Source organism: Ascaphus truei, chromosome 8 (assembly GCF_040206685.1).
Source record: "Ascaphus truei isolate aAscTru1 chromosome 8, aAscTru1.hap1, whole genome shotgun sequence".
Taxonomy (NCBI): Eukaryota; Metazoa; Chordata; class Amphibia; order Anura; family Ascaphidae; genus Ascaphus; species Ascaphus truei.
This window is the reverse complement of record NC_134490.1, coordinates 65,929,679-65,945,572: the sequence shown is the minus strand read 5'-3', so window position 1 is coordinate 65,945,572 and position 15,894 is coordinate 65,929,679. Positions and strand designations below refer to the sequence as shown.

Genomic DNA, 15,894 nt, shown 5'->3' with positions numbered 1-15,894 from the left:
ATCAATCGATTTAAGGGTTTTGTTCAAAGATGCCTAAAGTGGGAAATCCCAAAGTTAGACAAAAAGTATTGTGTTTGCTTGATTTGAAAAAAAAAAAAAAATATATATATTAGTCAATCACCGATTTCTTTCCATGCCTCTGATTAAAATAAATGTAGTCCTAATTTTAACATTACACGGTCATGGTACTTGGTAATATCCTGTAATACACTCATACGGTGATGACTATGTACAAGTGCATAAAAGCATTGCAGTAACAGGAAGCGTGTATTCTTTGCAAGTAGTGATCTTTTTGCCATGGGGATAAAAACAATGCATTTGCCACTTGTAGAGAAGTGAATGGCAAAAGTCTAAAAGCTTACAGATATGTACCACGCTACAGTAAATGTCTTTTAAATTGTGGTTGAGGCGTTCGGTCATTGGAGGGATTAGCAATGCCGTATCTTCACTCGACTAAGCTTATTACTTTTCGGTGTGGCTAGTAAACAGGCAAGATATAACAAGTAAAGCCACCCAGGAGAGATGTGCGCAGCTTTCTATTAAAGTTCACGAATCAGCTGGAATTTGCTCGTCAATTTTTTCCATGAGAAATTTAGCAAAAAAAAACCAAAAAACAGGAATTCGCAAAAAAACTTTTTGCGAATCATTAAGTGTCAACAGGCAACGTACTTTATTTAGTGCCATTTAGGCATCATTCTGCGAACCAAATTTGAAGAGATTCACACAACTCTACTATTGAGTTAAACAACACTCTTAATAGCAGATATCATGCAGGTCTAACCCTGCACGTTTATGCTGTGTGCCTGCAAGGCATTTTGAATCATTCTGCTGCCAAGTGTAGTGTATTAGGAACAATGCAGCAATAACAATCTATAGTGAACAAGAGGGTAAAGCAATTGGTGTAGGGCAGAGCGCTGATATATGCGCAGTTCTCCCTTCGAGTGGTGTAAACGTTTAGCTCGAGGGAAAAACGTGGGCAAGATCTGTTTTAAAAGGCAAACCAAAAGCAGTAACAATTGTTCTGTTGAAATGTATTAAACAAAAAAAAAAAAGTAATGATCCTGTGATGAAAGTGTATTATATACTTACCGGCAGCTGGGACGATATTACTTGCAAATTGTAGATACTCCTGTTAATGTTTTTCTAGAAATTAAAAATCAAAGTTTAGAAGGTATTTATGGCTCGGTTGCTTTTCAATCCTATTAATTCCCCATTTTATTCTGGTTCGTGTGAACCAGATAAACAGATAAACGTCAGGACACTTTTAATGTTCTGCCATTGCAGGGGTCTTGCTCCTGCTCTCCGAGATTAACCCACAAGAACGTCTATAAATTACAAAAACAGGTCTGGTGAAACGCTTGTTTGCGACATTTGAGAAGCCAAAGATTAATAGGACTCCCAGGCAGTGTATCATTGACCCAAATATACACTTTGTTTATAAATAAAATAAGGTAGCGTAGGTAAGCAGTTTTCAAGGAAAAATAAATGGAATCTTTTTGTCAGAGGCTAAAGCTTGATGTTGACAAACATGAGAGCACCTATTAATTCTAAGAAAAGTGAGGAAACGATATTTGCTTTTATAGTATGCAGGGACATGAGAAGAACATGTGAGCTATATGGTCCATAGCACTACGAACAATAGCCAACCAGTTACACACACTCTCGAGAAACAATTCTGGGCCACTGGAATCAACCTTCCAATTCACCACAGTCCTACACATTAGTGACTTGAATAGGCTCCTTGTGATACCGATCCTGGGAACATTGATGCAACGTCAGTGGAATGATGCTATCGGCACATAGAACGCACATGCTGTAAGTTTCAGTATGCTTTGTTCCCATTGGATATGGTAGCAACCTTCTTGTGCATGAACATTTAAAAAAAAAAAAACAACAAAAACGTACAATTTCTGGTAGCAGGCTGCCGTCAATTGATGACTGAATGTTCCTCAGCGTGTCGGCCTCATTTTTTAGTTCAGTTGAAAAGTTTGCCGCCGCTGGTTGCTGTTGCAGAGAAATAAAACAATTACCCCTACATGACGATTATCCTGTGAAACCATCATAGTGCAATATTTTTAAGATGCCACTTGCATGTAGTGGTAGATAAATATAGATGGCAGTAAATGTTAACACTTTTATTCGCATTTAATGTGACCCGTACAGACTTGTATACAGTATGTGAATAAAAGTGAAAAAATAAGTGCGCAACTACAAACAATTCAAAAGTGAAGTGATTTGTGATAAATAAAAAATGTGACCTTTTAAATACAAAATGATTTAAGGAGCGTCTGCAGCTGTGGCACCAGGGATTGCTCAGGTACCCCCTAATTAGACAGAAAATACAAAAAAACACAGCGCACAACGCTCATAGTGCATTAAAAATTATATTCGGAACCAAACAAGTGAGGTAAATATTAAGCGTACATTAAAACAGATTGATCAGGCATGTCAAGGGTTAATGTTACCCATGCACCAATCAGCACGCCCGTGGAGATGTCATCATTAAGGCACACGTAGCTCTCCTAGTCACGATCGCTCGATCTCAGGATAAGGCCTGAATGGTCTCCGGCAAGGTGGTATGCAGTTTAGCCAGCTCGTGATACAGACGAATAATGTCCGCAGATTAAGCAGTCTCTGCTGCAGCGGGACACACGCTGTTCAGCTCTCTGGTCCAGCGCTTCCGGGTTCGTGACGTCACTCGGCGGCGACAGCACGTCGCGGTCTTTCTAAACACCGAGTTCGCTCGCAAAGGAGGGGTGCAAAGTCCAGGGTTCACAGGGTGATTAGTTCCAACGCGTTTCGAAACCACAGAGGTCACAGAAACTGATGAAGAGACCACTGTGGTTTCGAAACGCGTTGGAACTAATCACCCTGTGAACCCTGGACTTTGCACCCCTCCTTTGCGAGCGAAATCTGTGTTTAGAAAGACCGCGACGTGCTGTCGCCGCCGAGTGACGTCACGAACCCGGAAGCGCTGGACCAGAGAGCTGAACAGCGTGTGTCCCGCTGGCTAAACTGCATACCACCTTGCCGGAGACCATTCAGGCCTTATCCTGAGATCGAGCGATCGTGCGATCGTGACTAGGAGAGCTACGTGTGCCTTAACCGATGACATCTCCACGGGCATGCTGATTGGTGCATGGGTAACATTAACCCTTGACATGCCTGATTAATCTGTTTTAATGTACGCTTAATACTTACCTCACTTGTTTGATACGAATATAATTTTTAATGCACTATGAGCGTTGTGCGCTGTGTTTTTTTGTATACAGTATGTTGCTTTAGATTTGCCTGCACATATACAGTACTAATAACTGAACAGCAAAAAAAAAAACACATCAAAAGAAGACTTTTAATGAATATTGTGAGAAGTCCAGCACAAAAAGGACCAAAACATATCATTTATTTAAACAAGAATAGACATGCGCAATGCGTTGCTCCTTTTTTTGTCTAAATTCACTGTTTTTTCCACCATTGGTGCACACGACACCTCGCACAACACCCATTAATGGTATCCTCTTGGCATGGTTGCATATTCTACTCCATTAGGACCTTGCATTCACCTCACTATAAGATGCTGCTGGTCTATATTGAATTGTGTGCGTCCCAATCAAACTTATTTTCACATCTCTGAACGGGTGACTGTGAAGCTCGTGTGGTACGGAGACGTTTATAACGGAGAACTTACATTTGCCAAGGCCTCCAATTGATTTGCAAAAGACCCCAGGTCCGTCTTAGTGGTGTTCTTGGTCATCTGCCAACAAAATAAGCGAAGGGTCATCAATTCGTTAGTTCTTCATAAAAAAAAAAATTTGGATGGAAATAATACACAGACTCAATTTACAAAATGATAGATGAGCTAAATATGTTCGGCACATCCATCTATTTTATCAAATGGTCTAGAAAAGTGACAAGCAAAACGATATGGATGTGTCTTGGTTTCTTGTACAGGGGCGGCCAACTCCAGTCCTCAAGGGCCACCAACGGGTCAGGTTTTAAGGATATCCCCGCTTCAGCACAGGTGGCTCAATCGTTGACTAAGCCACCTGTGCTGAAGCAGGGATAGCCTTAAAAACCTGACCTGTTGGTGGCCCTTGAGGAGTTGGCCGCCCCTGTTCTAGTAACTACCACTTATAGTGTGCATACGCCTATAAAATGTTCCCTAAAATAAAGGACAGCAAAATGTTAAGGCGCACACGGGAATCAGCAATTTTGGGGTCCCAACATTTTTTTAAACTTTGACGACATTTTTTCGAATTGAACAGTGTTTGTTTCATAAACTGCCAGGGAAGATGGGTGATCAGCGGAATACAGCAGCGTACATATTTGTACAACGTAAATTAAGAGGATTAACACATTCCCAACAGCCCCTATATACAAATAATGGTGGTATATGTATCACCTGCTGAGTGATGTCTCCGAAGTTGAGTGCGTCTATTCCAGATTTGGACACATTGTTCACAAGATCCCTCTGATTCGCATTTATGAAAGTAATACCCTTTAGGCTGATTTGGGTGTTTTCAACAGTTCCAGCGACTTCATCTGTATACTAAAAAAGTCAGACCATGTCAATTAAAATACATTTTTAAAGTAACATTTAACTCAATTAGGTCAACATTAAATTCTGCACTTGGGATTTAAGACTAGTTGCTGGCGTTTTCCTCCCCTTTAGGGAAGTCAAAACGTCTGCCAAATCTCGCAGGTCCTGCATCTATTGTACACACGTTTACATTTCCAGGAAGCAACACCGACAACTAAACTGGTAAGTAAGTATCACGGGAATTGGGGGTCCGTGATATAAAGATAATGCAGTTACTCTCCAGAGGACCCCACGGTTCAAATTATGTAAATATATCAATATTGAAATCTGGGGGATTGCTTCTTTAAAGGCTTAATTTGCTCTCAAGCTGTGCAAACAAATTGCATCAAATTCAATAAATATATTGTTAAAGCACCAATCCCGCCTAAGTAACATTCAGTAGTGATGACGTTGCGGCACCTATTGGCTCGAGAGACACACAAGAGTTGCCGGCCATTTTAATTCCCCATGCGGAAGCTTTAACACCGGTTAGTATCTCAGGAAAAAGGAGGCATAAGGAGCTAAAAACAATGTGGTTTAACGCCAGAGGTTCCCCCGGTTTAAATGCGATTGTTAAAAAATATATAATTGTAAGCCCCCCTCCTAAGGGGTTACTAGAGAGTTGGAGTGTATCGGGCCCCATCCTGTGCTGCCATGGAATCATTGACATCACGGAGAGTATGTAGAGAAGTGAAAGGCTTGGGAGTCAGGTTCCCGGAGGACAAGAGGAGATGAGCCTCGGGAGAGTAGATAGGGATGCTCATAAAGTAATAGCACAGACCAGGCCCTCCTGTTTTATTATGTTGTAGATAGTGACAGTGTCCCTTTAAGTTAAGACCGTAGATGAAGGCTAATGGAGTACTGGAAACCGAAGAGATAGGAAAACGGTATGACACAGTGGGCCTCAGGAAAGCGGGCTCCCGGGGAGGATTAGCTCTAACCGCGGATCTGCATTAATATTCCTCCTCATCAGTCTTATGGAAGTAGCAGTTCCCAAACAAGCCAAAAGGTATTGGGTCACTTGACAAGGACCAACCAGGACTACCATATGGGCCTAATGTAAATCGGGGTAATACCGATGAGGATCCCGAAGCAACAAAAAGGGAGCTGGCTCACATTATACATCATTGCTACCTCATCGCCCAGGCACCTGAAGCCAGCACCCCGAGTCAAGCTAACCCATGCGGAGTAGCCAAACTTTGCACAAAAGGAGTAGGCAGGATTGGTTCTTTAAATGTGTGCAACTATCACCATCACTCCCCACTGCAGATGTATCAGGAGTAATTGAACAAATCATTAACATCCTGAATTGTACTACATATTATAAACATTGCTTTATGTAGTATAACAGTTTGGATCAGGAGATGGTGTTAGGAGCCCGGGGGTTGTGGCCAAACCATGGAGAGGCAGCATGGACAGGAGAGAGATGAGGCTGTGTCTCTGTCCCTGTCCTGCGACTCTGTCCTAGTGTGTGTGTGTGTGTGTGTGTGTGTGTGTGTGTGTGTGTGTGTGTGTGTGTGTGTGTGTGTGTACTGTATTTGTCCTGGTGTGTGTGTGTGTGTGTGTGTGTATTTTCTGTTCTCTGTGTCTCCTCTAACTCTCTGCCCCCCTCTGTCTCACTGCCCTGTTGTGGGGGTGCCTCAGCAACTGAGCACCATGATTAAGGGTGCCCAGAGAGAAGAAGAGGGGAAAAAAGGTTGAAAACCACAGCTCCATAACATGCAACACTTGCTTTGGGCGACTCTTTCCCTGACAGAGGCCCTGAAACACATTTTGCAGCCCTCTGGCAGTACAGAAGAGAGATGAAGAATCGATGCCGATACTAACCTTGCTGATGTTCAGATACTCATCCAGATTGAACATCTTATTTAAGTCTAGAGTGGTCCACAAAGACTCATTTTTCTCACAGTTGCTGGAAGAGAAAGGAGGTACGCAACCAAATGAGGTCAAGTACATGCAAGAAGATGTGGTTTCATATTCCTATACCATTGTAGAGATATCTGGAAATGCTCTAACTTTTATTCATAAAACAAAAACAGCACCATGTCATTAAAGATAGAATAGTTTTATAAAAAGGTACACAAGTATAACACACACTTTCTGTTGTGATATTGCGATTACAATGTTACAGTCATTGAAACAGTAAAGAAGTATCATAGTCTGATTAGAGAAGACAGATTACTTACCTATATAGGGAAGATATACTCAAATTTGAGTCCTTGATATTAAGCATTTGTGATAGGTTAAATCCGTTGATCAAGTTTGGGGTATCAAGAAACTATCAAAAAAAAGAAAAGTACATATGATTATATATGGCATTATATGTACATTTGGCCCAATTTGCGCACCCAATTAACCCTTTGTGTGCCCTATAAACATAGCTGCAACGTCATGAGGTCTGGCACCCCAGGGGCCGCATAGTGTAGTAGCCACGTGCTCGTATTTGTAGGTGAGATCGCATTCTAAGCGGAAGAGGACTCCTCCCCCTCCGCTCTGTCACTGACGGAGCCCTCGCATGCCGGGGCCCCTCCGGCACTCAAGAGGTTAAGAAAGCCGAGCTGCACTGTAAATACTGGTGAAGAAAAGTGCCCTCTTGAGCAAATGGTCTGGTAATTCTTTACTACAAATACCATAAATAAGACACCAACACAATTACACTATAAACCTATTGGAGGTGTGAGCATGGGTGGTATAATGTCTATAGGATGTGAATTGGAGTTTAGTAGGCTGCTTGGGAGACACAGTTTGCAGGCAGCTTGAGCTTGTATATGCCATGCTGAGCATCGATTATCCCCACTGGGACTGTTCATCTGTCTGCAATACATCTAGAACATCAATATGAGGCTTGCTATATAGTAGGCGCTGGTGCGCAGGCGTGCGCGTTTAGTTGTTAGGGTACAAGCGGTGACGCGCACGGTTAGGGGGTATGACTAACATCAAAGCGTTAGGCCGCGCTGTGATTGGTTTGCGGCCCGGCAGCAACGCGAAAATACAATTTGAGTGTATTTTCCCTGGTCTGCTGCGCCACCGCTCACGGACGTGCGTGCGTGTCCCTAATATAGAAACGTCTGGCTAACACAGCCAATTATAAATTGACGCCCCCGTGCACAGTAGCACACGCACTATATTACAAGCCTAGGAGGGCAAGGAAGTGCACTGTACTGAGAACAAAGTGTTAGGATTTCACCGTTCATGCCTAAGCGTCAGCATGGAGCTGTGGATGATTATTGCAGACTGACTTTACATAGTGACAGTAAGGGGAAGGAAAGTGAACAAGCCACAGTGTGCAAGAGCACCAACCCCCAGCCAGGCTCAGTGGGGCCTTGGCTCCTGCTAACCAGTGCACAATTGTCCAGCCAAGTATGCAGAACTGTGCGAAAATCCCGAAATACAGGCCGTTAATCCCGCTGTGCCGAGGGCATTAGGGCAGACAGGCAGAGCCCAGCACCACCTGTAAAGAGTGCAGCAAGAGCCATCTAATTCCTCTAGCATCGCCAACAGGAATGGGTGCTGAACATGGGCTGCCAGGTGTCCAGTATTGAACCGGACTGTCCTGTATTTGGTCACACTGTCCAGTAAAACATTAGAGGTAATGCTGGACATGTATTTGTCCAGTATTACCTCTCTGGACATAGTGACCTAACCGCCTTTGGGGGGCCGCTGGATTTCCCGAGCATGGTTGCTGGGGGCTGGGTAATGCAGCCATACAGGAGGTGGTGCCAGGAGCCTGGGGGTGGGACCAAGGAGAGTAGGAAACTGCATGGAGGCGTGTGTGTAGGGAGCGTGTGTGTGTGTAGGGAGCGTGTGTGTGTGTAGGGAGCGTGTGTGTGTGTAGGGAGCGTGTGTGTGTGTAGGGAGCGTGTGTGTGTGTAGGGAGCGTGTGTGTGTGTAGGGAGCGTGTGTGTGTGTGTGTAGGGAGCGTGTGTGTGTGTGTAGGGAGCGTGTGTGTGTGTGTGTGTAGGGAGCGTGTGTGTGTGTGTGTGTAGGGAGCGTGTGTGTGTAGGGAGCGTGTGTGTGTGTGTGTGTAGGGAGCGTGTGTGTGTGTGTAGGGAGCGTGTGTGTGTGTGTAGGGAGCGTGTGTGTGTGTGTGTAGGGAGCGTGTGTGTGTGTGTGTAGGGAGCGTGTGTGTGTGTGTAGGGAGCGTGTGTGTGTGTGTGTAGGGAGCGTGTGTGTGTGTGTGTAGGGAGCGTGTGTGTGTGTGTGTAGGGAGCGTGTGTGTGTGTGTGTAGGGAGCGTGTGTGTGTGTGTAGGGAGCGTGTGTGTGTGTATGGAGCGTGTGTGTGTGTGTAGGGAGCGTGTGCGTGTGTGTAGGGAGCGTGTGCGTGTGTGTAGGGAGCGTGTGCGTGTGTGTAGGGAGCGTGTGCGTGTGTGTAGGGAGCGTGTGCGTGTGTGTAGGGAGCGTGTGCGTGTGTGTAGGGAGCGTGTGCGTGTGTGTAGGGAGCGTGTGCGTGTGTGTAGGGAGCGTGTGCGTGTGTGTAGGGAGCGTGTGCGTGTGTGTAGGGAGCGTGTGCGTGTGTGTAGGGAGCGTGTGCATGTGTGTGTAGGGAGCGTGTGTGTAGGGAGCGTGTGCGTGTGTGTAGGGAGCGTGTGCGTGTGTGTAGGGAGCGCGCGTGTGTGTAGGGAGCGCGCGTGTGTGTAGGGAGCGCGCGTGTGTGTAGGGAGCGCGCGCGTGTGTGTAGGGAGCGCGCGTGTGTGTAGGGAGCGCGCGTGTGTGTAGGGAGCGCGCGTGTGTGTAGGGAGCGCGCGTGTGTGTAGGGAGCGCGCGTGTGTGTAGGGAGCGCGCGTGTGTAGGGAGCGCGCGTGTGTGTAGGGAGCGCGCGTGTGTGTAGGGAGCGCGTGTGTAGGGAGCGCGTGTGTGTGTGTAGCGTGTGTGTGTGTAGCGTGTGTGTGTGTAGCGTGTGTGTGTGTAGCGTGTGTGTGTGTGTAGCGTGTGTGTGTAGCGTGTGTGTGTGTGTGTAGCGTGTGTGTGTGTGTAGCGTGTGTGTGTGTAGCGTGTGTGTAGCGTGTAGCGTGTGTGTGTGTAGCGTGTGTGTGTGTGTAGCGTGTGTGTGTGTGTAGCGTGTGTGTGTGTGTGTAGCGTGTGTGTGTGTGTGTAGCGTGTGCGTGTGTGTAGCGCCTTTCACCATTGGGTCCAGCATTTTTGCAAAACCACCTGGCAACCCCATGTTGAACTGGATCTTGTAGCACTTCCATATGTTCATATCAATTCAAGTAAATTTGGCAAAAATTGCGAACTTTGAATGGGAAATGGGGGAAAATATTTGGAAATAAATCTTCAATAAATATGTGGATTTCATGACAAATGGACAATGTTTGCAAAGCGCACTGCGACACATTCGTACGAACTATAATCGTGTGACCAACAAACTGAAGAGCCAGGACCCAAATAACCGGTCTAAGAAACGGATACCAACAGCAGGTGTATATGACCCCTCTTTGGCGAGGGTGGGATGTTGCAATATTTGCAAGTTGCTATAAATTTCAACTTGCACTTTTAGAAATATATTTCTAAAAAGCTCTAGTAAGTACAGAATACTATGGGGCTTGGATTTAAACTCCTAGCGGCACAGCTGCTTAAATATTGTGCCGTCAAACCCAGATCAGGTTGAAAAAAAAAAACACAATAGCTCATATGGTGCAAGAAGCTGTTTATATTAACGTCAGGATAGCTCCTTCCATGCCAAATACCAGACACAAACTTCTCTGAAATGTCAGGAAAAGGTGCAGTGCTGTGAGCCCCAATGTTTGGCTGAAACGGGTTATTTTCAGCTTGTCTGAAAACCCAGAAGTGTCACTGGTATCAAAAACTGTAAGCATCTTGGGAACAGGGGGTGGACGCCCAGATCTGAATATAACCCCAGTACCAATTATGTTTGGGAAAAAAATTAAACCAATACCCATTGTGGGATGAGATTGCTCAAAAACAAAAGCAATAATAGAAATAGGCACCATTACACAACATTGTTCCCAAATATGATGCAGCTATACAATTACTATATGTTTTATTGCTTTACAGAAAGAGTAGACCAAGGGTGGCCAACTCGAGTCCTCAAGATCCCCCAACAGGTCAGGTTCTCAGGATATCCCTGCTTCAGCACAGGTGGCTAAATCAGTGGCTCAGTCAAAGAGTGTGTGCTGAAGCAGGGATATCCGGAAAACCTGACCTGTTGGTGGACTTTGAGGACTGGAGTTGGCCGCACCTGGTCTAGACCCAAGAGTTGGCCACCCAGGGAGTAGACAGAGGAAGAAGAGAGAGGAGTACCTTAAAGAGCTGTTGGTTACCCCAAGGTTTGCAGATAAGAGTGTAGGAATTTCCACCTGCCAAGAACAACACTAACACCACGAGCATCAGCAGCCATGAGAAGATAAAGCTGAAGGCAGCACCCCTGCAGGAAGATAAATAAATAAATGGACAGATATTGTGACATTGCAAATGAACACAAAATGCTTGTGAATGGTCAATGTTGTAATCGTTTCCTAATGTAGAAAAAATAGCGCCACATAGTGGTGTGATCCGGGAGTGTGAATGTGCAGGTTTTAATCTCAGCATTTTCACAGTAGAAGGATTTCTCTACAAACAGCAAATGAAATAGATTTGTGTTCATGTTAATAGAATGTAGAATTGGAGGCCAATACGACAACATTTAATTTTTTCCAGGGCAAAAAAAAAAAAATACAAAAAATCTCCTACATGTGTAAAATCCTCTGCGACTAGAACGCAATGATCACTGGCTGTTAGCATACAGTATGTAGAGAGCTATCCAGCAGCTGGACAGCTACCCCTGTAACTTTGCTACAGCAGATCACCAACATCCGTCTCTGGCCATCAATTGGTTACAAAGGGAACTGCAGAGATTGGTTAAACTCTAGTCATGACAATTTAACCTTTCCATTTAGAAGGGCGGTTCAACCTACCCTGGACAAAAATAATTATTTTTCAATTAATAAAATGTTATGAACATAAAGTATAAATATTATACCTAAATAGTGTAAGACTTTTTGTTGCCAGTATTCAATATGCTTTCCGTTGAGTCTGTCACAGGCCATTTGTTATTAACCTTTTTTTGGTGAAAGAACCAATTATATTGTAAAACTCTGGGGGCCCTCAACCCTCTAATAGCGCGTCTGAGATCAGATGCATTGTACAGATCCCTACCCTCTAATAGCGCGTCTGAGATCAGATGCATTGTAAATTCTTTTGTATTTGGTACAATTTTCAAATTACCTGAAAATTGCAGGGAACCCTTCAGGTATGCCCAGGGAACCTAAGGCTCCCTAGGAACCCCCTGTTGAAAAACCGACATACTGTAGCATGGATACAATGAACATAACATGCAGGCCACGCTACAGTCTGACATCACCAGTGGGCATTTCTGCTATGGCTTTCCAAGTTCCAGATGCAACTGAAAGCACGTTTCCCTTTAAATAGAAAGCACATTGGACTCTGTAAAAATATTTGCACCTGGATTGAAAACTGGTTGAAGGCTAGACAGAGGGTTGTCGTAAATTGAACTTTTTCAGGTTGGGCTAAAGTTGTGAGTGGAGTACCTCGGGGATCGGTACTAGGTCCCTTGGTTTTTAACTTGTTTATTAATGACCTTGAGGTTGGCATTGAGAGCAAAGTCTCCATCTTTGCTGGTGACACAAAAAATTGTGTAAGGTAGTACAATTGGAGCAGGGTGTAATTTCTCTCCAGAAGGACTTGGATAGATTGGAAACTTGGGCAGGTAAATGGCAGATGAGGTTTAATACAGATACATGAACACATTTGGGAAAGAATAAACAGGTAATTTATAAACTTATAAATTAAATGGGGATTAATTAGGAGAAAATTTGATGGAGAAGGATTTAGGAGTGCTTGTAGACAGCATGCTTAGCAGTAGTCCTAAAAAGTACAGTTTTGGGCACCACTCTATAGAAAAGACATGGAACTAGAAAAAGTTCAGAGAAGAGCAACCAAATTAATAAAAAAGGGGATGGAAAATCTGATATGATAAGAGGCTAGATTTATTTACATTAGAAAAGAGGCATCTAAGAGGGAATATGATAACTACAGTATATACAAATATATTCGGAGACAATACAAGGAGCTTTCAAAAGAACTATTCATCCCAAGGGCAGTACACAGGGTCATACCATAAGGTTGGAGGAAAGGAGATTTCACCAGCTACAAAGGAAAGGGTTCTTTACCGTAAGGGCAGTTAAAATGTGGAATTCATTACCCATGGATTCTGTGATGGCAGATACAATAGATATCTTCAAAGAAAGGTTGGACATCTTTTTTATAAAGGAAAGGTATACAGGTATATACCAAATAAGTAAACATGGGAAGGAGGTTCATCCATGGAGTAATCTGATTGCCAATATTTGGAGTCAGGAAGGAATTTATTTTCCCCTTATGAGATATCATTGGATGATATGACACTGGGGTTTTTTATTTTGCCTTCCTCTGGATCAATATACTGTAAGTACGGATATAGGATAAAAGTATCTGCTGTCTAAATTTAACATAGTTTGAACTTGGACGCATGTCTTTTTTCAACCTCATCTATGTAAATATATTAAATACTGGCATTAAAAGGACTCTCCACAATCTATTGGATTTCCAGATTGAAACACTAGCTGTACTGATTTCCTGAAAGGAAAGAATGGCAAATAAAAATGCTAATATTTTGGTTATGAATATGTATAAAAACAAAAAAAATGAGTAAGATAATTGTTTCCTTAATTAAAGGGTAATTTGAACTGATCAGAATCCCCACAAGGAAGAGAAGTAACAGATTGTAATGAAGTTCCAAACCCCACTTACGCCATGAAGAAGTGTCCCCCGGAATTGGAAGGGCAGCTACGTTCTGTGGGGTCTGCTTTAGAGTTGTGACCACATGGTCCAAGAAGCAAACCAAAGACATTGCACAGAACCACTAGGAGTATAACACAGCAAAGACAAATTCCAACAATCCACCTATTGGGAAGGACAAAAGGCAGAGCCAAGAGAAGACAAATATCAGTTTGATCATAATAGCAAATACCTCCATTGATGTCACTAGGGTTGCCAGGTTGCTTGTCCAAAAATACTAGAGACCATGGTGAAAAATGCAGCGTGCTCGAAATGTCGGTGGGGAGGTATGTTATTTATACATTCTCAGACCGTTATGTAATTTTTGCTAAATTTAACAACGCATGCAACAATTTGCACTATTTCATAAAAAAAAATTTGGGGAGGGGTTTTGGGACTGAACGCCTTCCCAGCATTTTTTACGAAATAGAATATGAAATGGTGGAGTAAAATTACAGAACGGTCAGATCATTTATAAATAACATACCTACAGTCATACATGGTGAGCTATGCTGATCTTAATGCTTCTCTACCACTACTTCCAAGATTGTTGCAACCACCCTCACCCCCCCCCCTTATCTTCATCCCCCTCAATCTCTCACACCACCACCCACCACCACTTTCCTCCTCACCTCCACCAACCCTCCTCCTCCTCTTTCCTCACCTGGCAGACAGGGACACTGTGGAGCTTTTTTCTCCCACATGTACAGCTGTAAGGAAACAACATTTCCCAGCATGCATATGGGGGAGCAGTGCACACTCCTTAAATGACGTGACGCCCTCCCATTGGTCAGTCTTCTCCTGGCTTGGGGAGGGGGGGGTGAGAGGATACCGCCCGTTACCCTGGACACAAGATGCCGCAGCCTGCAGGAGAATCACGCTACCGCTTCTGAATCAGAGGTAGGAGCAGAGACCCTGCACCCAGTCACACTTAGCACTCGCGCTGCCCGTTCAGAGAGGGAGACTACCGGACACATACATGTCCGATATTACCTCTCGGTTTTTTACCAGACAGAGGGGCAAATTCCCAGTCTGTCCGGTTCAAAACCGGACACCTGGCAACCCTAGATGTCACTGAAGTTAGACCTTGCCTAATATATATTACACACACACACACACACACACAAATATATATAACTCCTGATGAAGTCACTCATGTGACGAAACCTGTTGGGAGGAGTCTGATGCTCCACCAATCACGAACGGAGGCTGATGTGACAGGAAATTTTCCAATACTGCTTGGGAGATGTTCCTGCTACCATCTGCTGGCTATACTGGTCTGTGGTGTGATCTGTGTGGACTCTGCTTCACTTACAGTACTACAACCTATGTAACCGTTACACCCTGTGCTGCTCTGGATTGTTAGCAGTGGGGCACCTTCCTATTGTATATCTGGGACTCTCTCCGTTCGGATTATGATGCTGTTCAGAAATGTATTCTCTCAAATGGGAGGAACCTCTCTCTTCCTGTGAGTGCAAGTCTTGGAGACTTTGTTTTTTATTACATATAACGTTATTACGCTATGGAGTATATAAGTATATATTTATATGTAAAATACTCCATATCGTAATAACGTTAAAACAATTTAATTAAAAAAAATAAGTCTCCAAGACTTGCACTCACAGGTAGATAGGTCCCTGCCATTTGAGAGAATACATTTCTGAACAGCATCGAAATCTTTTTATTTATTTATTTTTTTTAAAACAGGGAAAAAAAATACATTGCATTAATATAAAGCACACACCACACACACACACACACCAACCACACACACACACACACCAACCACACACACACACACACCAACCACACACACACACACACACACCAACCACACACACACACACACACCAACCACACACACACACACACACCAACCACACACACACACCAACCACACACACACACCAACCACACACACACCAACCACACACACACCAACCACACACACACACCAACCACACCACACACACATCAGAAAGTGTTTTCCCAAGGGGAACCCCAGGTTAATCTGAGGTTTCGCTAAGGGGACACAGAAACCGGATTGTGAAACTCTGCTCTCAAAGCAGCGACACACTGAGCTTAGTCTGATCAGTGAAACGAGAAAGACTGCACACCTGTAGTGGTCATAGCGTGCAACGTCGGGCTTGTATTGGTGAACTTTACCGGATACACCGTCAATTTCCTTATTCACGTTTTCTAGAGAATCCACCACGGGAATGCGGCTCCTGGTTTCATTAATTTTGTTTTTAATATTTACCAGTTGATCTTGCACACCTAAAAAAAAAAAAAAAAAAAAAAAAAAGGCACAATTAGAAATAAAAAGACCTGCTTACTCACAGAATTACAGATGTCCAAACTTGTTAAAAAATACAAATAGCATTTTCGTGAAATATTGAAGGGCTTGTTTTTTTTGGGGTTTTTTTGCAAAACAAGTTCACAAATTTTGTTTCCCAAAAAAAAAAAAAAAAGTTAATGA

At 43.7% G+C, this 15,894-nt stretch overlaps 1 protein-coding gene across 1 annotated transcript in view; it reads right to left on the bottom strand.

Moving 5' to 3' along the window:
- The window catches only part of LOC142501869 (prominin-1-A-like), a 79,019-nt gene that overhangs the window by 15,015 nt on the left and 48,110 nt on the right, over positions 1 to 15,894 (bottom strand). Inside the window, exons 11-20 of the mRNA XM_075612407.1 lie at positions 15,533 to 15,692; positions 13,389 to 13,541; positions 10,842 to 10,965; positions 6,766 to 6,857; positions 6,407 to 6,491; positions 4,403 to 4,549; positions 3,689 to 3,754; positions 1,906 to 2,004; positions 1,090 to 1,143; positions 1 to 33 (exon numbers count right to left, since the gene is read on the bottom strand). The exon at positions 1 to 33 is cut by the window's left edge and continues 48 nt beyond it. Of these exons, the coding sequence (XP_075468522.1) occupies positions 1 to 33; positions 1,090 to 1,143; positions 1,906 to 2,004; positions 3,689 to 3,754; positions 4,403 to 4,549; positions 6,407 to 6,491; positions 6,766 to 6,857; positions 10,842 to 10,965; positions 13,389 to 13,541; positions 15,533 to 15,692 (1,013 nt within the window). The remainder of the gene's footprint in view (positions 34 to 1,089; positions 1,144 to 1,905; positions 2,005 to 3,688; positions 3,755 to 4,402; positions 4,550 to 6,406; positions 6,492 to 6,765; positions 6,858 to 10,841; positions 10,966 to 13,388; positions 13,542 to 15,532; positions 15,693 to 15,894) is intronic.